General features: G+C 43.4%; 1 protein-coding gene across 1 annotated transcript in view; it reads left to right on the top strand.

The window, feature by feature from the left end:
- The window catches only part of PAK5 (p21 (RAC1) activated kinase 5), a 94,186-nt gene that overhangs the window by 15,629 nt on the left and 56,152 nt on the right, over positions 1-22,405 (top strand). Inside the window, exon 2 of the mRNA XM_016212027.2 lies at positions 17,765-17,979. Coding sequence (XP_016067513.1) covers positions 17,776-17,979 — 204 coding nt within the window. The 5' untranslated portion in view covers positions 17,765-17,775. The remainder of the gene's footprint in view (positions 1-17,764; positions 17,980-22,405) is intronic.

Below are 22,405 nucleotides of genomic sequence, written 5' to 3'. Positions count from 1 at the left end.
GATAAATCCCTACACATACAGTGGCAAAAATGGATTCTTAACACTTCTGAATCATGTTCTGAGACTGTATTTCACTTTTAGTGTAGAAGATGTTATACAAACAAGTAATTCAAGAAGGGGAATGCAACAGTGATCGTGAACGCCCTGGTTGCTTTCGCACACAAAATGTAGCTTTAGTATTTTTTAACGTTAATGGAAAGTTAGATGCAATACTGGGAAAACAGATCCTGTTATCTGGCTGTTTTATTTTACATGGTATTTTTTAAAATATGCTCAAGAACGCTAATAGATAAGTGATTACTATTACTTCTCCGGGAGAGTGTATAATAAAGCAGAGTCTGAACAAGTGATGCATGTACCCGGGCAGGTTCAATGATTTCTTTGGGCGTGAACTTAAACATGATTCCGCATAGAGGTGTTGACTTAGCAATCTTAGAGACTTTCAGAGGGAGGGAGTAGCAGCCCCATTTCACGGTAAGGCACAGTTGAGGTTTGCGATGAACTTTCAAACTTTTTGAAAATGTTTTCAAAGGTCAAAACTAGTGGCCGCAAATAAAAGTTTTTATACAGATAAAATACCTTAAATTGTAAACTGAATATGAGGTGCCATTAAGAGTCTTATCATGAAATGCTGAGCAAAATTCTTTGGATAGGAAGACTATAAGAGGACTCATTATGTGCATATATTTGTGTTTTCATTTTTTTCCTTCCTTGTAAGTAATAGAATGAGATTTGTGACTTAATTTGTGAATCTTTTTGTTTTGTTCCTAATATGTCTTTATTGATTTCAGAGAGAGGAAGGGATAGGGAGAGAGAGGTAGAAACATCAATGATAAGAGAGAGTCACTGATCGGCTGCCTCCTGCACACCCCCGACTGGGCACTGAGCCCACAACCTGGGCATGTGCCCTGACCGGGAATCGAACCGCAATCTCCTGGATCCTAGGTTGACGCTCAACCCCTGAGCTATGCCCAGCCGGGCTAATTCATGAATCTTAATTATTAAAATTAGATGATTCTTATAACCGAGAGTGACCAGAAATCTGTGGTGTCTTCACACATTTTTGTCCAGAGCAGGAAAGGAGAGCCTTGTAAAAGAGCCTGTCTTTGGAGTGGCTCCAGAAAAGTAAGGTGGTTTCCCGTTGAAACCCTACAAAATATGGCCATTCGGTCAACACATCACTGACTGGGTGGTGGTCGAGGGATGATCATAGGTCCTTTTCTGTCCATACAGTCTATGATCTTGGTGACAGAGCTCCCTGACCTTTTGGAGGACTTGTAAGTCCAAGAGCAGCATTTCCTCTTTACTCTCATCTTCCTTTCCTCACCTTCCCGCCACCATCGGAGTGTCCTCAGTAAGCAAGCGCATCCACCTTTTGGTACAGATGTTGCAGGTTATTGTGACTCTGTGGGTTTTCTCTTGGTGACTCAGGAACCCCTGTTTGAAACATCTACAAGTTCATCTCTTCTTAGGCATGTCGCAGGGTGTATTTCTGCGAGGCAGCCGTAGGGCAGACAGGCACTGTTGTTGCCCTGCCTGAGTCCCCGTGGCTTTTTTCTGGCTACAGAGCCTCTATGTGGGGGGCAGACAGAAGGGCTGAAGAACGAACACCCCCGGGAGCACCTCTCAGCCAAGGATGGACGGGAGCTGACGGGTTAATACTACAGCTTCCTAGCTCCTGGGTGACATGTAGGGGCAGGATGCGAGGCAGTTCTGAAGCAGCTTTGTCTTTGTCTTCCAGAGGCCTGGGCAGGACTGAGACCCAGTTGCCCTCAGCAGTAGCTTGCTCACAGGCTCAGCTTGCATTGGTGGCCTTCCTTTCCCTGAATCATTACCCTACTTCCCTTGTTTCCTGGGACTGCCTGGCAAGTAGACTACTTATGTTCAAATCCTCGTACCAGAGACTTCCTCCTAGGGGAACCCAACCCAAGACAACCTATTTCTCCTTTTAAATGTAACATGACATGCCATATCAACATCGTTTCATCAGAAGGCCGTTCTCCCTGGGAATTAGCAGTCCACAGTCTGAGCAGCCACCACGACCCGCCAGGTGGGGGTGTTGTAGATGTGCTGTTCTCCTGCCCTCCACAGGACTCTGGCTGCCGTCAGCATTCCTCCTGCCATGGCCATAGCTCGCCTTTGTCTTTCCGACCAGGGGCACAGCTACTGACAGTTTTTCTATCAACTGACCTGTGTTTCACTTATAAATAGCCACCTATTTATATGATACTAAGGCTGACTCACTGGGCAAAGAGGACAGTGGAATCAGGTGTGCTCTTTTGAAGATCTAGAATAGAGTATATCATGCTCAAAAAAAATTTAAAAATGAGCATCTATATAGGGGATTTTCTATAAAGGTCCCTGTAAGCCTTACTGCCCATGGGCCATAGAAATGGCCTAGAAGCTCACATGTGTTCTAGTTATCTCTACACGTGACTATAAATATGCACAGATATGTGTTTGCACATGAATTAATAGAAATACCCAAGAGAGATTTGGCTGTTAAACTATTCTCACCCTAAATCCCCATGTATTTCAAACTCGAAAATAACAATTATGGGATACAAGGGATCAAAAAGTCATTTTGGACAAAGACTTAGAATCTGAATGATCCATTTATCTAGTGCAAGTTACTACCCAAGACAGCTTTCTCCGAGCCAACTTGCAGCATGCCCCTTGCTTGTCGGAAGTTCCATTGCCAGGTTCCAAATCAGGAAACGCTGGAAGCATGAAGCTGGGGAAAGTCATAATTGCTGGTTTGCTGGAGTTACAAGGGGGGTTAGGGACCCCAGGAGAGAGTGACACGGCCAGATACGGACACAAAGGGAGGGGAGGGCTAAAGAAAGAGAAACAATTAAGAGTCTGTTGGAAATCAATCAAATGTCCATCTGTTATTGAACTTCAGCGTAACACTGATTGCAGGTAATTGGTGTTGGCTGAGTAGGTAATTAGACTGGCCACAGAATGCAAGGGGCAGAGGGTGGTGGATTTATCCTGCAGCCTGGCTTTCTCCTCCTGCTGAAGCAGAGTTTGAGGCCCGGGAGGCGGCAGACAGAGCCTCCCACGGCTCCTGCACAGGGAGGTTGTTTACAGAGCGGTGACACCTCCTGACTCAGAAAACAAATGAAGCAGCACCTGAGAAGAGGGATATGCAACCACAGACCTTAATTATAAGAAACAAAGGCAACAAAGGCTCGTGGCTCTTTGGGGACAGCGTGAAGTATCAATTGGATATAAATGAAGTTGTGAGTCTGAGGGAACTGTTTTCTAACGATTCAGACGCCCATCTACAGTGACGGGGCTGAGTCCACCTTGTCGCCACACCTGCAGGGATGGGGCCTTGTCTGCACTGACACAGCTCCACTTGATACCCGGTTGAGACTGGCATCGCTTGGCAATCACCACTTTGTAGGACTGACTAGGAAAATGACTAGTTAAAATTTAGATAGCTGCCAGGCCGGGCGTGGCTCAGCGGTTGAGCGTCAACCTAGGATCCAGGCGATCGGGGTTCGATTCCTGGTCAGGGCACATGCCCGGGTTGCGGGCTCCATCCCCAGTCGGGGGCGTGCAGGAGGCAGCCGATCAATGACTATCATTGATGTTTCTATCTCTCTCCCTCTCCCTTCCTCTCTCTCTCTGAAATCAATAAAGCTATATTTAAAAAAAAAAAATTTTAGATAGCACTCATATTGGCCAGGCAAAGTTGTTTCCATATGATAACACTTTTAACTGTAATGCTGGGCAGTGTTTTTGCTGATGAGGAAGCGGGGGCAAGGAGATCCAGGGTTGCAATGTTTAAGTGCTCCTATCCACTCCTTATTTCTATCCTGTGCACAAGCTCTGGGAGTTTCTACCTCCCAGTGTGCTGGGAGGAGTGACCAGTGTTTCCAGACCCTGGCTTTGCTGGGCCAATGAGAGGAAGGGGCCAGCACTGGGCAGAAAAAGGTGCTGGCAGCGCCAGGGCAGAAACCCCAAGCGTGAGAGCCCTGTGCCCGCCAGCAGAAGCTGGGGCGCCTTGAGTCAGGGCTGGTTACCAATCGGGTAAACACTCAGGCATCTTCTCTCTGTTCCTAAAGGACCTGCAGTCATCTCAGTTCCTTTTCAAAGAAGCTGCTCAAGTTCAAAGAGAAAGCGCTGTCATCTCCTAAATGATACAAAGTGCACACGGGGGAAAAACAGAATTTGAAGCAAGATATGTCATTCTGGCTCTTCCCAGGGCTTTCAGAAGTCTAGTCGGGAAGCAGGAAGCCAACAAAGTCTGCCCTCTGCTAACTGCATCTTTTCCCCTCCTTTGCCCTCGGTCCCCACCAGGGCTGTGCTCCAGCCCGTTTTAGGGTACTTCCACCTCCCCGAAGGCACCAACTCTGTCTTGCCTTGGTGTCTGTTTAAATATTTGAAACACCCTGATCCCAGTTCCTGCCCCCAGCACCCCCAATCCACATACCCCATCTCAGCTCAGGCTTCGTTGATCCAGTCCTTGGTATCAGAACAGATTCTCTTTCTCTCCCTCTCTCTCCCCCTCTTTCTTTCCCCCTCTCTCTCTCTCCCTCTCTCTTTCTCACACACACACACACATAGGCACATACATATCCCTTCCCAGACTTCTCTTCATCCAAGCACCTGTCACACTCTACTTCAATTATACAATTACTTGTCTGAATTCTCATGAGGACAAAGACCCTATTATGTGCATCAAGATATTCTAAGTGCTGGGTGCATGGTAGACACAGTATAAATGTTAATTGAATGGATAAGTGGCCCATCTGAGGGACCCAAAAATATATATTTGGCCATATCTGGAGCCACAGTTTGCAGCATTTGCAATTAATCGCCATATATTTATATGTCTAGACCTATGCCTTTGAAAAACATGAAACCTGTGGAAATCTTAACCTGATGACTCTCTGGAGTAGCCCCAGGATAATGTGAATCACATGAAGTAATATTCTCAGTATGCAATGGAGGAAATCGGAATTCAAAATGACATGGTAAAACTGGAATGTCAGAATAAAATCCAGTGAAGAAAAGCACAAGGAACCGTGAGTGGAGAGGAGAAATCATTTGTAAGTGAGATGGAAAATGAGAAGTGTCATTCGATAATATCCAGTGGGGATCATGAGACTGGGGCTTCCAGGAAAAATGCGTAGACTTGGTCTCTGCAGTAGCTGGCCTCTGAGCACCGCTCATCATGAGCCTTTCCGTGTGCTTCCAGCTGCCAGGCTGATGGCTCTCTTTTCCATCCCGAGCAAAGCTGTGCAACCTGGGGGACAAGATAGGCTGACAGCTTGGTGAATGCACACTTCCAGGAGTAGCTCTCTACCCACTGATCTCTCAGGAGAGGACAGACAGCCCCTTCTCCCCTTACGTGAGATAATTCTGAGGCAAGTTTTACACTGTTTCTCAGAGTTCCTCAGCAGGATAGAGCCTCAGTGACACACTATTTTAACGGGTTAACTAACTCAGCCCTAATTATCTACCTTTCCCTTCACGTAACACTCCCTTCTTCCTTAACAGTGGTCCCTGTACTTCCCAAATAAACTCCTTGCTCCCAATCCTTGCCTCAGGACCTGCTCCGGGGCAATCTCTAACGTCAAGAAGGTACCAGTTAGGGTACAAGTAAGAAAAGAGAGTCCACCTCAGGTGGCTCAAATGAAGACACTTCAAGGGATGCCTGAGGGTTAAGGAAACAAGCAACCGATGGTGGGGCCCCAGGGACTAGGAACAGCACTAGGAAGCCTTTACTGTCCCTGGGCCTCAGGGGACAAGTGCAAGTGTTTTTTCAGGCACTGTGACCATGTAGGAATACAGCTACTTCTGAGGCAAAGTGCCAAAGCGGGAAGAAGGAAAGAAATACCCAGCTTGTGTCACCTACTGCCCTCACGTTACCTGCTCGTGTCTCCCCCAGTGGCCAAGCCATCCAGACACCAGTCACCAAGGGAACCTGGGTCAAGTGTCCACACGAGTCAGCCTCCTGGGGCAGAGAAGGGCGGATACCGGATTTGGCAGAGCTCACGTGGTAGACCTACTTAGCACACTGCAGTCTTGGCTCCTGCTGATGCCGTGTCAGATTCTAGTTCTATATGCTCATCTGTACTGATGAGCTCAAAAAGCCTTTCTTAGCCACTATAGAGATGACTTAAAAGTTAAGGCATTAAGCCCTGGCCGATGTGGCTCAGTTGGTTGGAGCATCAAAAGTTGGCAGGTTCAATTCCCAGTCAGGGCACATACCTAGGTTGCAGGTTCGATCCCCTTCATGGTCAGGGTACATATGGGAGGCAACCGATCCATGTTTCTCTCTCACATCAATGTGTTTCACTCTCTCTCCTTCTACCTCTCCCATTCCCTCTCTCTAAAAAGAAATGATCGTGTCCTTAGGTAAAGATTTAAAAAAAAACCAACTAAGGCATTAATACCCATTAAGGAAAAATCAAGGCTCATTTAGCTCAAAGAGAAGAAATCTGAAAGATCAATAAATATTGTCCATTGCATGTAGCAATAGTTTGCTAATCAAGGAGATGGGTTCCAACATCACAGATTTTTTAATCAGAAACTTCAAGGGCAGATATGGAAATAAAGCAGGCAGAATGGGGCTGCACTTAGGAACAAAGACGATTCAATTGACAGATGAAATGTTCAGTAAATAAGCAGTAGCCGAGGTAGCCTTAACAGCTGATATTTACTGAGCACTTGCTATGTGCTAGACAGTGTGCTATGAGCACCGTGTTACCTCTTGAAGTCCTCAAAACAGCCCAATTACATAGATATTGTCCCCTTTGGGCTGGTTTGCTAGAGCTGCTGTAACAAACTATCAAAAACTGGGTGCCTTAAAACAACAGAAATTTATTGACTTACAGTTCTGGAGGCCAGAATTATCTGAGATGAAGGTGCCAGCAGGGTTGGTGCGTTTTGGGAGCTGGGAGGGAAACGCCCTCCCGTGTCTTTGGTGGTTGGCTGACAATCTTTGGCGTCCCTTGGCTTCTAGTCCCTTGTCATCTTTGCTTGGCATATTCTGTGTGTGTGTATCCAAACTTCTACTTTCTGGGACACCAGTTATATTAGATGAAGGCCCACACTACTGACCCCATTTTAACTAATTACATCTGTAACAACCTTATTTCCAAACAAGGTCATATTCTGAGGCACTGGGGTTAGGTCTTCAACATGTGCATTTTTTGAGGACACAGGTGAACCCATAATGCCATTGTAAGAGGAGAAAACTGTGTCCACAAGAATTTAGGCAACCCAACTGCAGATTTTGGTCCTATTTTTATTGTTGACACTATTAAACGGTATCCAGCAACATTTGGCAGAAGCAAGAGGCCAGTGCTATGGAAAGGCAAAGACAGAGTTGGGTTAAGATTAGAGCCATTAGGACCAAGCTGTCCCCAGGGAGAAAAGAGATCAGATGAAGGGCTGGAGGGGAGCATGTGTCTGCAGACCCTGAGAGGTTGGGGCTCACGGGGGGGCCTAGGAGCAGGAAGGAAGTCAAGTTAGATCCTTTGTCCAGCAGCTCTTCCAAGAGACAAGGGTGTTTGCCATGGCAGCCATGCTCCCCACCCCATCCCAAATGTCCCCAAATTGCCATCAGGTCTGCCTTCCAGCCAGCTTTTAGTCATGAAAAATATCTACCTATTTATTGGAAAATGGGGGAACTCCGTACTTTAAAAAGAGGCTTAAAAACACTGATGTCTGAAGAGACACTGGACATGAATGAGTTTAATCAGTTCCATCATTAGTTTTTTGATAGGGGTGGAGAACAGATGTGTTCATAGAAAGCAATCGAGGCCATTGAGGATGCTGTGTGAATGTCCCCGGGAGGAGGGAAAAGAGGGGCGGCGTGTCCCTTAGCAAATCCATATGCCCAAATTATTCATGAAAAAGAAAACGGACATATCTCCAATAGCTTCCTTCCTGCACATGTCCAAACCTCGAACGCTGCCTTTCTTGAAATCTTCCGTGCCCCCATGACTTTCATAGCTTCAGTGTCTCCTGATTCAGAGTATGTGAATCACTATAATTAGCGACTTCAAAGCTCCCGTTGGCTTAAAGAAATAGGTGTTTGTTTGTCTTTCATTTCCCAGTCCAGCGGCCTTCCACATACTCATTCAGGAACCAGAATCCTCAGAGAATGTCCCAGGTCACATACCTGGTGCAGGTGGCAGACCTAGGACCCAAACCCAGGAATTCTATTTCCAGAGAGTCAGTGTGTCCTTAACAACCTGCAGATCCCAGCCCCAGTCTCCCTGTAATGGTAGCTGGCCAACTTCTATAACAAAAAAAATAAAATAAAATCGAAATTCCCAATGGCCTGGCACGATAGAAGTGGATTTCTCTTTTACATCACTGCCCATTGTGAATGGTCCTGCTGGCAGCCTGCCACGTGCTCCATCAGGGACCCGGGCTGCTTCTGTCTTAAGGTCCACTTGTTTCTCTATCCCACTGGCATATGAGGAAAAAGAGAGAGCTGAGAATCACTCAGGGGAATTTTATGGGTCATGCCTGGAAGTGAGATAAATCGTTTATCCATATTTCATTGGCCTGAACTTAATCGCATGACCACACCTAGCTGCAAGCATGGCTGAGAAGTGTGGCCCAACGCTGTGCCCAGGAGAAAAAAGAAACAGCTTGTGTCACAACTTAAAATCTCAGAGCAATCCACATGTACCAAAAAAAAAAGAAGAGAAAAGAAAGACAAGTAGGCAGAAGACAGCCCCCCGGGTTCCATGGAATCCTGGAAGGAGCTTTATTTGGGCCCGCATTAATGGAAACTACGTTGCAGCTGCAAACACGGGCAGCTCTGCTCTCTGAAATTTCTGAGAAATAAAAATGATCGTCAACATGAATGAGTTCGTTTATAGGCACTTTATTCCCAAGAGAATGGCTAATTGAGGCCTCTATGTAAAAATACAATTATTCACAGAGTGTGGGACATGGTTTTTTTTTTCCTGTTCCTTCTGGAAACAGAATGAGAGGCAGGAGCCTAAATTGCAGCATGAGCTATTTTTGGTTAAACAGAAGTTAGAGAGAGAATGTGACTCTTTGAACAGAATTCCTCAGTAGGTTTGTGAAATCTCTGGAGGTTTCTAATGAACGATGTAGGATCGAAACAACCCCTAAAGAGAAAAGTATCAGCCTTTCTGTTAGTGCTCTAGCAGTGTGATTAACTTAGATTTACTCAAGAATGGAGTTCTAAACCCAAGCACCCTAATGTCTGGAATGGAGGTGGAGCGGCTCTCAGCCCTGCAGCAGCTTTCACAGGATCCATAAAGCTACCTCCTCAAGCTTGAACACAGTGAGGAATTTTTATTTAATCCATAGGTCCTTCCACGGTAGAACCTCACCTTTCCCATGGGTGAGGAGCTATGTCCGAGATGGTCCCACCTCCTGGCCTCCTGCAGAGGGACTATGTCACCCTAGACTTTCCTCCTTAAATCTGTGCGCACATGAACAAGCTCTAGAACATGACCTGGTGCAGACTGTGGGGCTCACCTCAGTGTGTCTCCTGTTCCTTCAGGACCTTGGGTCCCCAAGTTTATTCAGGTTTGAATTCCCCAGACTAATAAGACTACAGAAATTTCAGTTCAGTGTCTGAGCCTTTTGGCCTCTGCTTTGTGCGTGGCGTTGAGTTCTGGGATCTGTAGCTTTTCTGCATCGGGAAATGTCTTGGGAGGAAATGAAGCTCCGAATGTCATATCAGGCACATCCCTTCTCTCCAACATCCTGGCGTCTCTAGTACCAGCTGCCTTAGTGGTCTTCTGGTGCCTGTGAACATAATTTCAAAATAAATTGTTAAGCTTTGCTGGTTGTCTAGGTGGAAGAGTTTGTATTCTACCCTTTTTAGAAATAGGAAAAAAATTTAAAGGTATATTTTAATAGTGGAATTCTAGCCACAGGAAGAAGTCAATGGTAAAAATGCTTACCGTAAGAGAAACTTACTTGGAATTTTCAAATCACACCCTGCCCAGCCATCCTGGCTCCAATTTGCTCTTCTAACATTAAAAGAAATCCATGTAATAAAACTCTATAAACAGCAACAACAACAAAGAGAGCCATAGAATAGTCAGATGCTATATGATTTATTTTAAATTTTTTATTATGTGCCATTAGTATGCCAGGCAAAATACAGAATGCATATTGGTTATTAAAATTAAACCCCACCAGCTTTCTTTGATCTTGGAAATTTTGCTAAAGTTCGACATTTCCAAACCAGGTCTTGGTAACAGAGAATGGAATCTTCACTCTGCTAATTGCCAGCTGTGTAACTGTCCTGTTGTTCATTCTGCTGTGCTTCTGACATTGTTTAGAAGCCCTCGTGTGGTTGCCCAGGCCTCTCTGGTACACTCACGCCTAAGGCTTCCCACTCCCAGACATTCAAACTGCAACAAGGGAGAAGAGGCCAGTGCCACTGAGGGTCCCCGCCTGAGCCTCTCAGTCCCACACTCCGCTCCCCCTTCCCTTCCTGTAAGGCTGGAGAGCCAGGCTGGGGCTGGAGTGTGGAAGCCAGGGCATGGACGTGATGCATGTCATTAGAATGCCAAGCTTCATGCGTGAGGGGAGAACCTGAAAGAGGAGCATTAAGAAAAGAGTCTTTTTAGAATTAATCCCCAGGTTCGTTAACTCCAGGAGCCATGGAGTCTCAAGGTGTTTGTTTGCTTTCTGGTTTATTTGTTTATAAGGCAGGTTCAATTCCACATGCATGTGTTAAATCTGTGTCTTAGCGAACAGACTTTCTCAGGTTTAGGTTAGCTCAGAAAAAAAGGGTGAGAAGTCACAGTTAGAATTGTGGGTCTCAGGAATATCTAAATCATGGTGACCGTGGGGGGAGCAGACTTTGGAGCTGGCCCTGCTTGTCAGGAGCTGAGGTCCTTGTGAACTCCCTCAGCAAGGCTGTACCTTTCTCATTATATTTCTGCTGCCCACCCCCTGTAGCCTTGGAGCTTTTCTTCCCCTTTCCAAATGGCCTGGGGCCGTTGTGCTACCCAGGCCTTACTGCAGCACAGCAAATCCTACTTTATAACTTTGGTCCTAGTTGCATGCTAACTATCAGAATCTCCCAGATTTCTGATTCCAAATCCATGTCTCCAGTTTAGCCCAATTTAAGTTTTCTCACCGGATTTTAAGTTACTAATTGGCCAGCTTGTGAATAGAGTGCACAGGGGTCAGCAGGCCTCCCAGCAGTGCCTGGGGTTGGTGGGGGAAGTCACACAGCCTACAACAATTAGGTGCCCATTCCGTAGCGCCGAGTGTGGAGGCAAATTGCCCAGAAGGGATCTATGGGCAGAGAGGTCCCATGAATTTATAGCACAGTATGCTGTTGGATACGTAGGAGCTAGACAGGAGTTTTAACTTGATTATTGTAAGAACAGATATTGGGGAAAGTTGGGAGGCAGATAAAGTGCCATTAAATCAATCAGATAAATTGTAGGTGAGTAATCTGCACTATTATTAACCTTCTCTCAGATAACCTATAATGTCGCAGCCTTTCAGATCTACTGTCCAGTGTGTTAGCCACTAGCCCCATGTGGCTATTGATAGTTAATAAAATTAATTCAAATGAAATACAATTAAAAATTCAATTCCTCAGTCTCACTAGCACGTTTTAATGCTCAAAAGCCACATGTGGCTCATGGCTGTTCCACCGACAGCTCAGATGGCCAACATGTTACCATTGGAGAAGGTCCTGTTCAACAGCGTTTTTAAAGAAGACTATTGTATTTATTTAAGGGAAGCAATTTGAGAGGTTCGTTTCTATGGAGTCCTTTTTTTCTTTTCTAATAAATATGAGGATAAACACACTTCAGTCTCTTTCCTGGAAACCCATTAAGGACATGGTACCAGATTCCTTCCATCTGTTGTAACAGGAAGGACAACTGGTATTTTGTCGTTATTTTAAATGCGCTAGGATGCCAAAGACAGTGAAAACATTCCACGTCCTTCTGTGTTAAGCTTTCCTTCCTCCTCCTGTAGTCTTCCTTTTGTGTGGGGAATGGTTTTGCGCAGAGGTGAACAGAGGAGGTGGCCACTATCTTTTGTGTCTCTGCACCGTAGAGTCAGAAGGGACTTCATGGGTCTTCCTACATGCAGTCCCCATCTAATGCAGCAGCTGTGTTTGCCACACGCTTTAGAGGTGAAGCTGTTTCTGCTCAAGAGTTACCAAGTGTAGACTGTGGCTCAGGAGCCATCTGCAGTCATAGCTCCTACCTGTATATGTGGACAACGTCAAAAAAACAAAGAAAACTAACTACTGTAATTTTGGGTTTGAGAGAATACTCATTTCTAACTTTTGTTTTTTAGAATTTACCGAATATCTATTATGGGCCAGGATTTTACATATAATAACCTTAAGTACTGACATATGTAGCAGGCATCCTATAAATGTTATGTATATAAGTGGATTGCCTTCCCAGTGGCATTGGGTAAGTATGACTTGGAGTAAAACCTGTCCATGGAAAGTAACCATTTTAAAAATCGATGCATTAGCTCCCGAGCTGCCTTCAAAAGCTGAATTAACGTGTAATGTGTGACTATTTCCAGCATTACTTCTACAAGAAAATATAGTTGTTCCTCCTCTCTGATTCTCTCCCTTCCTTCTTTCTTTCGTTTGTCCCTTCCTTCAACAAATTCTACATTCAGAGAATAAGAACAAAGCTGTCCCTAATCGAGCTTTCCACAGGATGTGGCTGATTTTCCTGGAAGGATCAGGAGCCTGTGACAGGAGCAGGGTCCATTTTAAACTCAAGGCCACTTTCACAAGAACTTACACTTGCCCAGATTTCTCCTCGTAGGGCAAATCAGAAAGCAAAATTATAAATCACTTTGTGGCCAAATCTCAGCACCCAAACTAAGCTACATACAGCCGGTCTTCCTTTCTTTGAGAAAAACAAAATACTTTTATTACATACCTTTTTACAAAGCCTGTAGGAGAGATTTATTTAGGTTATAACCCAAGAAGAAATTCTAGTCTCAGGAGAATAGAGAAAGGAAGACATTTAATATGATTGCACTCAAATGTAGAAGAAAAGGCATATGTGAACCACTTAAAAATAATAAAATAACCACTTACAATGGAGGTAAATATAGAAAACTTTCCAACATATTTCTAGAAGGATACTAGTTATGTGTTTAGTAATGCCATGTGTATAAATAAAAAAAATATAAGAAATAAAAGATAGCATGTAGCTTTTATAGTAATCTGAGTTCCAGAGAAACCATCGTACATACACTTTATTAAACGTAAAATAATAACTAAAGCACTTTTTACTTCCAAAAATGGATATTGCCTTCCATTTGAATATTTGTTGTATATGTCCTAAAATGTGTGGTATACATGTTGTACGACAAGATATGTAATTACAATTATAACCGTATTTATGGCAAATTTATTATGGAAATTTCCACTGGCTTCTACAAATAGCACACACACACACATATAAATCTGCATGTGTACATCATAGGCTTTAAATTAGGGATTTCTATGTTCTGGAGATTTATTGCTGTATAACAAACTACCCCAAAACTTGTGCTTTTGTGGGTTAAGAGTTCAGTCAACACTTGGCTGGGTGATTCTTTTATTCTACGTAAATTTGGTGGAGAGCCCTCCGAGGCGCAGCCAGCAGGTAGAGCGGTCTGGAGAGTCCATGGCGGCTTCACCTCCGTGCCTGGACCTTGGCGGTGGTAGCTGGCGGGTCGGGCTCAGCTGGGACTGTCAGCCGGAGCACCTGCCTGTGGCCAGTCCAGCATGACGGCTCGGGGTGGCTGGGCTCAGTACTCTAAGAGCAGGTGCTCCCCGAGACAGTCCCCTAAGGCAGGAACCAGAACTTGTGGCACAGTCCCTATTGGCAGCCCAGATTTAAGGGGAGCAGAATTTTACTCTGCACCTTAATAGGAGGAGTGACGCAGATTGTAGCCATGTTTACTCGTCTGCTCTGTGCCCTGGCTAACAAGGCGAAATATGGCAGCATGGTTAAGAATGTGGAAGGCTAGCTCTGCAGCTGATGAGCTGTGGGGCTTTCCCTTCCTCCTCTCCCCATCTCAAAACGAAAAATAGTAATAATACCTATTAATGTCTTATGGAGTTGTGCTAAAAGTCAATGTGGCAAGCAACACAGCCTACATATACACACAAATACAAATATACATCAAAGTACTCAAAACATTTTGTTATTTTTAATTTTTTAAAAGTCTGTCTGAGGTGATAGGGGGAGTCTCAAACATACAATGTGTCCAACAAAATAGATGTTTATTTTTCTCTTTTTTAATAGCCTAGGCATGGAGGCAAGCTCTGCTCCACCATATAATTCAGGGATCCAATCTAACTGAGAGCCATCCTTAAGATGTGGTTTCCAGTGTTCTTCTAATGCTCACCATTTCCAAACATTGGGGGAAAACATAGGGACCAAGTCTAGGGCAAGCGTCTATATATCTTCAAGGTGACCTAGAAGTAGCATACATAATTTTTATTAATAATTTAGTCCCATGGTCACTGGTAGCAATAATGAGAATTATAGTTTCTGGTCAGGCATTCATATGGCTAGGAAGAAAGGATTTGAGGGTAGTTTTGCTTTGGGGGGCACGGTTCATTGTGTGCCACATTTGTTGCTGCTCAATAAGATAACTCAATTTTTGAATAACTGATGCACAATGATGACTATCCAGTTGTTCCTCCACACCCCACAAATTGTACCTCCAAGATATGCCTCCCAGGGCCTTTTTTTGAGAGACTTTTTAATAAAATAATTTGACATTTACAGGTCAGGGTTGTATCTCGGTGAATATTTTTCTGATTTTAAATGGCCTTTAGCCTTGTATTTATGAGGCTATGATACATAACATGAAGCTGGAGACTACAAACAATAACTATCAACAGCAACTATTATCAACAATAACTATCATCTAAGCATGACTATTGCCTTTGGTACTGCCAAAGATACGGGATGATAACTAGAGAGGAATGTGGGAGAAATCGTTAAAAACAGGAGCAGCAACAGCAAATACTCTCTTGGTTCTTTTGAGAAATGAAATGATATTCCATGAGTGTTAAAGATACCTAGCCAAGTTCCATTATCTGACCAAAATGTTTGCTTTTGGATAGATTATACTGTAATAGTGCCATTTTCCTACCACTTTTAATATACATCTTGTTAATTTTCAAAGCTCCAGTTCCCACAGCATCAAAGAAACTTAGAATTTTATTGCTGAATTGGGTCATGGGAAGTCTGATTTACTATAGGAAACCATTGGAGGTTGAAGGGTCTCTTGTGGACACTTTGCTCATGGCTGTGCATTGAACTGTTTGGAGAGATAAGGGGAAATGCTGAGCTGCTTCTAGTTGGGATTAAAGTGTTGCACCTTGGTTAGGATCTACAGAGCTTCTCTTCCAAGCATTGCTCAGATGGCATAATTCAGTGCCGGAGAGGAGTCTTTACTTGAAGTCAAGAGTTCTGATACGTTTTCTGGTGGCCTTGATGGACATAGTGCTGAATTTTACTTTTCCTCCTTCCCTTCCCTTCTTCTCCAGCTCATTCATAAATAAACATAAAGCACTTTCTTAGTGAGTTAGTCAAGATCTTGGGTAAGATGTCATAACACAGAATCTCAAAAATACAATGTGCCCAACAAAATAGGGACTTTCCTGCCTGTGTCTGACCTATTTGTAAATTCTCTTATCATAGGGTAAAATATGCAGTCATTGGTATCTGGCTTTTTTCAGTCAACATTACAATTGTGAAATTTATTGAAATTGTGAAACTTCTCTCTATAGTTCCTTCTCACTGCTATGTAGCATTCCACCATAGGAACATACCCCAATTTACTTACGCATCCTACTGTTATGGGCACGTGGGTAACTCCCAGTTCGGGACTCTTGAACAAGTAGGCAACGAAAACTAGTGCATGTAGAAAAGAAGACACCTAAACCAATGGCTTACATGATCCTTTTATTCATAAAGCCCTCCTCTTCTACTGAGCGAATATATTTTAATACCGACCCTCTCGGTGGTAATGTAGGTTCCCTCTTTTTTTTTTTTTTCCAAAAATATGTCCTTATTGATTTCAGAGAGAGGGAAGGAGAAGGAGAGAGAAAGATAGAAACATCAATGATGAGAGAGTCATTGATCGGCTGCCTCCTGCACACCTCCAACTGGGGATCGAGCCCACAACCCGGGCATGTGCCCTGACTGGGAATCAAACTGCAATCTCCTGGATCCTAGGTCGATGCTCAACCACTGAGCCACTCCACCTGGGCAGGTTCCCCATCTTTACCTGAGAGCTCAGAGAAAGCCTGCTGGAGAAGGGCTCCAGAGTACAACTCTGCCTTACATTTGCAAAGAGAAGGGCAATCTTTGCTGAGTTTATATATTTCATAATTCTGACATTACCGAAAGTAGGAACGATAAAAAGGGCCAGAAATCTCCCCATTCTCCAACAAACCTACTCAAATTAAACAGTAAGAATAAGCTGAAGAGGAAAAGGCATTTTGGCATTTTTTTCAAAGATTCGAATTTCAGAGGGCTATTATTATGCATGACACAGAGAGGGAAAGGCAATGCTATTTCAATTACCTTCACTAGAACTCCACACTAAGTACATTTGGGACACAGTTTCAAGATTCAGAAATTAGGAGTTACTATTCTGGCAGTATTTTCTTTCAGCCCCACATTGGGAATTGCTTCACAGGAACACAACTCCTACACTAAAATCAAGGTTTGGTGAAAACAAAACATTGCCCCAAACTACTGATCTTACCAATGCACTGGTTTTTTCTTTATTAATTTACATATTTAAAGGAGCAAAAACTTCATCTGTTATAATATATCACAATAAAGTTAATCTTCTAAAATATGCAATAATTTTATTAACAACTTCATTGGCAATCTTCTTTAGGGTGTTAATGCTAAAATTTTGCTTAGTGGCCACTAATCTCCATTGTTGCTACTTCATATTTGTGTCTCACTCTTTGGCTCATTAAATATAATTAAAAGTATACATTAACCAGAAGAGTTTGACATATATCTGCCACCAGCTAGCCAAGTGACCTTAGGCAAATGATTTCATTCTAATACTCAGTTTTGTTCTCTTTGATATGCAAGGGTAATACTGTTGCTGACGCATAGTATTGATATCAGAAAAAAATGACATGTATATTAAGGCGGTGCTCATTGTTGTAACAATTAAACCCCAAAATTTCATGAGCTTACCCAATATAATTTTATTTCTCTCAAATGAAGTGTTCCTGGTTAGCACCGTCGCAGTCAAGACTCTTCTGAGTTAACACAATTGTACAACAGCTAATACAATTACCCAGATTGGACATTGTTACTTTGCATTCCTGTGACAGTTAGCTTTTTTCCATGCAACAATTTACTCCAAAATATAATGGCCTATAGCAACAGCCATTTATCTGTGTCCTGATTCTGTAGGTCAGCACTTTGAGTCCAGCTCGGCTAGGTGGTTCTTCTGCTGGTTTGCCTGGGCTCGCCTAGCGGATAGCTGCTGCTCAGCTAGGATGTATGTCCAGTGCTGTGACCTGAGTGTGACCCTCCAATCAGTGGGGCAGGGAACTATACTCTACATAGCAAGTGCAAGGAGAGGAAAAAAAATTTGAATGAAATTAACTACAAACCCTGAAAATCCAACTTTCATCTTTTGTAGCTGGTATATAGAGGAATGGCTGAAAAGATGTAACTGTGAGTGGATTAATAATTTCCCTGTGGTCTTCTGCTGGCAAGATACTAACAGCTGCCTCTTTTCTGTTTGCGTTTCCCAGGTTTTTGCATCATGTTTGGAAAGAAAAAGAAAAAGATTGAAATATCCGGCCCATCCAACTTTGAACACAGGGTTCATACTGGGTTTGATCCGCAAGAGCAGAAGTTCACGGGCCTGCCCCAGCAGTGGCATAGTCTGTTAGCAGACACGGCCAACAGGCCGAAGCCCATGGTGGACCCTTCGTGCATCACACCCATCCAGCTGGCTCCCATGAAGGTAAGGCGAGGATTTGTCTTTCAGTTGGCTGAAGAAGCATGTTGTCATTTGGTGAAGTGTATCATCATTACGGGCAAACTATAAAATGCCCAAGCAGTGTGTTTGTTTTTAAATATCCACAGATTAGCCGCAATTATCCTTCAGTGGTTATAATGCTCACCAATTGTTGTAAATTGTAGCACATGCAAAGGAACCTCAGCTTTTAGATGTGAGGTTTTTTAAAATCAGACATAAAATACAATCACAAAATAGGAAATGTTTATTTCACTTCAAATGATGTTTGCTAATCTTTATACGGAAGAATATTACCCACCCCTTCTGATAACTATTGGCAATAACTTTTGATTAAACGTTATAGTGGGCAAACTTTTGTTGTTTTGCATTTGCCCTCAAACTGTTTAAACTTTTCTTTTTTATAATATTTAGTATTAGCATGTTTTACAGTAAATTATTTTTATGCATATGCATATATACATACATGCATAGACATAGACATATACATATATGGGTTTTATATATGTAATCAAATATATATGTAGAAACTAATTAGCCTACTCGACTGGTTAATAATAGGCAATATCTTACTATTGAACTTATTTCCCTCCCAAGAGAAAGCTAATGTTTAATTAATGACCAAATAATAGGGCGGGCCACATCTAAAAAGAAGTAGGGATTGGAAAAAATTTCCTGTTTTGGTTTCATTATTTTTTTCACATCCCAAGTTTTTATAAAAACTGGAAGTTGGAACATTCAATGTACCCAGAAAAGTCCTCTGCTATTGGTCATCATGCTAAAGGAAAGATGCCCAAATGAAATGAGGGCTTATTTTCTTACCCTTGACTACTGTTATCATTTGACAAGGAACATTCCAGAAGGATACTGTAGAACATTCTAGAGTCGTAGTGTAACGTCCTAGCTGAAGGCCCAGGATACGCGCTCCCTTTTAGAGAGCATGTTTGTTATTGGGTGAGGACAGGGCATCGTGTATTTCATGATGGCTTTTCACTGGTCATAGCAGGCCCTGGCCAGCAGTGAAGGGGGAAGCTCCCATCTCAGTGACGATCCTCCATGCTCAGTGGACGTAGGACTTCAGAGGACCGTCTAGCTCATTTTTTCCATATTCTGGCTGAGCTGGCCTATTACCCTCTATGACAAAATTTAAAGGCCCCACTGAGAGTTGCAGCGAGGTTTTCTACATGCTGAGCTCCTGAGCCCTGTGATGCTCTTACTCACTTTATCGCTTTCTAGCCCTAATGCCAAATGTGTGAGCATCCAGTCTGACTGAATGAAAGGAAAATATTTGATATAGACACTTCAATGCCATCTGGGGGAAGACTAGAAAATACATTTCAAGTCTAGATCCAGCCATGGGTTTCTGCAAATGAGATCTCAGGCACAGTTTTACCTGCGAAGAAAAAAGTGAAATAAAAACAGACAAGAAATGATGAACAATAGTCAGCAAGGTTGAAATTTTCTCAGAAAGAGTGGAGTTAATCAAATGCTTCTAACTGTACCTCATACTCTCACCAAACTTCTTTAGATTTATCCCTTCTCTCTCTCGAAATCCTATGAGTCGAGTTGGCACTGTCGGCAGCTCTTGAACAACATTGATGGCTCCAGGGAATCCTACTGACTCCACCAACCTCTTAGAAAAAAGAAAGGGAAAGGTTTAAGGGGCCAAAGTATACCACGCGGACTGGATGATCCTGACATAAAAGCAGTAAATGGAAGAAGGGTACAGTGCCCTATGTTGTGGCCAAACACCAGTCTTTCAGTATTTGTCCGTGAGCTTCAGACAGGCTGGTTCTGAATGGAAATCTCCCATTGCAACCAACTCTCTCTTCTTTGTTGATTTGGGTTTTCAGCTGTTCCTAATCAGAACTTTCTTTAAATTGCATGTCATGCTTACCAGGACACACCTCTTGTATGTAGATTTTTTTAGATCAGTGTTTCTCAAACTACAGTCCCTCAGAATCACCTGGGGGGCTTGATAAGACATGATTGCTGGACCTGTCCCCAGAGTTCCTGATTCAGTAAGACTGGGATGGGGCCCAAGAATTTACATTTCTGATAAGTTTCCAGGTGATACTGATGCTTCTGGTCCTGGGACCACATTTTGAGACTCTTGATTTAGGTAATTATAAAGGAATTTATCCACATAATATATTATCAATGCAAGTTTATACTGGCCAGGATTTCTAAAATTTCAGAAATTTAACCAGAAGCCACAGGTTGACTCAAACTTGTATCAAAAGCTAAAGTTCATATACAATACCAATGGCATGTAGGCAAACTGAGATAACCTGAACACCCAAAGGTATGGGGAGGAGCCCTCTAAAACACTTAGCAACTATCTTTGAGAAACTATCTTTTATATCTAACGTCATTTTGTCTATAAGAACATCATAAGCAACATTACCGAAATTCCTGCTGAGGTAGATGTGTAAAGGGCAGGCTGAATGGTCACATTTGTTCTTGCCAGGAAAGCAGACTTGGACTCTCTTAACTGTCTCATTGCCTGTTACCTTCTGGAATCCCTCCTTCCCTTTTCAATGTGCCTTTCAACCTTTCCACTGCCACAGAGACTGGAAGAAAAGCATCACACTGGCCCCAGATTCTCACACCCAGTTTCTAATTTGCAACCAGACCTAATATTGGAGACCCAGCTGCGTTCGGTTACCCCACACCCTATCTTTCCTCCTCCTGTGCCTTTCTTCCCCAAAGGGTTAATGATTACTTTGTGTGCCCCCACATACACCCCTCCAAAGTATTTGCTTTTGACAACAGGACCATAGGGAAACAACAATAATTCCAAAGAGAGAACCTTCTTTTGTAGTATCAGACAGGTGAGGAGTGGTGGTGCTTTTGAGCAAGAGAAATTTTCCAGTTTGCTTCAAGGAAGATTGATTGGCCTAGCGAAGTTTGGAAAAAACAACAATAATAAAAATCAGAGATGTCAGTGATCAACCATGGCCCTGATCAGGCATGTTTGCACAGGTGCCTCACCTATACCATATGTTGGACTGAATTCTTTAACTCAGTTTTTCATTCCTCTTGCCACAGTCTCATGGAGGGCTAAGTACTTCTCTACCCCTTGAACTTGGACTTGGTCATGTGACTTGATTTTGACCAATGAGGTGATGTGAGTAAAGGCTTGAAATGGACAGCTGAGATTTCCCTTAGTGCTTTTACTCTCACCGTTAAGAACATGCCTTGGATAGTTCAGTGATTTCAGAAGAGTGAGCAGAACGACCCCGACCCATATGCATCCCTACAGCTTGAAGCAGTCGCCCGGCCCCACATCCATTGTATGACACTGAGTGTGGGGTGGTTTGTTATGCAGCATTATTGAAAACTGACGGATACACCATCTCAGCCCTCATTTCTTTTCAAATGACTGGTCTTACTTCATCTTTTAGGTACAGACATACCTCACTTTGAGCTTTGATTTATTGTGCTTCAAACATGTTGTGTTTTTTACAAATTGAAGGCAAGACCCTCCAGCAGCAAAAAAGATTACAGTTGGCTTCATTGTGATACTTTATCGCAGTGGTCTGGAACCGGCTGCAAGTGGCCTGGAACAAGACTTAGCAAGGTTAAAGAAGTGACTGAAAGTCCCACAACTAGTAACTGGAAGAGGCCCAGCATTCAGACCCCAACCCCAGACTAAGAAACCCATGCTCGTAACCGCCGTACCAGCCTGCCCCCTGATGATATGGGTGTGTTTAGACACGAGTGTTGCTTGCACAAATGCTGCTAAGTCAAAACAAAGTCACTTCCTTCTCACTCCCACCTTTTCCTCTGACAGATGACACAACTGACCCAGGCAGCTAAAGTGAATTTTCCCAAGGTCACAGGGCAATGAATGTCAGATGTCAGATATTGTTTCTGTGTCTAGGGGTGCTTCTGATTCGAGCATTTAGGAAGCCCAGAGCTAGCCCCTGAACTAGCACTCACTTGAGAATCTGACAGGGCTATCATTTAAATGCCTACCTCCCTACTATTCCTTATCATTACTGCCATCTGACTTCCTTTTTCTAGCTGTAGAGCACTCGGAGCCCTTTGCAGAGGCCTTCATTATGCATGTAATCCATACAGTCTTTTCACGTGAATTAGGCAGAATATTTAATCAGGAGGTGGCAATGAAAGTGTGCACCAAGAAGCAAGTGAGAAAATGTCCAGATGTGCACTACTCACTTTTCTCCGGGATGGCCTGGCTGCTCCTTGAGCTGATCATATTTGAGGTCAAACGGCGAACCTTCAGATCACAAGCTTCTCTCCCGACTTCTGTTGGTTTCCCGCTGGGTGGCCTGCCCTGAAGTCCTGTCAGCTGAACTCCTCAAATGAGGACGGCTGTGCTTTGATAACTGGGAAATTCTCTATAAAGGGAGATGTTACTGTCAGGATCGCCTTATTGGCCCTAGTG

Source organism: Miniopterus natalensis, chromosome 7 (assembly GCF_054644295.1).
Source record: "Miniopterus natalensis isolate mMinNat1 chromosome 7, mMinNat1.hap1, whole genome shotgun sequence".
Classification (NCBI taxonomy): domain Eukaryota; kingdom Metazoa; phylum Chordata; class Mammalia; order Chiroptera; family Miniopteridae; genus Miniopterus; species Miniopterus natalensis.
Note: the sequence above shows the minus strand (reverse complement) of the source record. Positions and strands in the feature narration are given on the sequence as shown.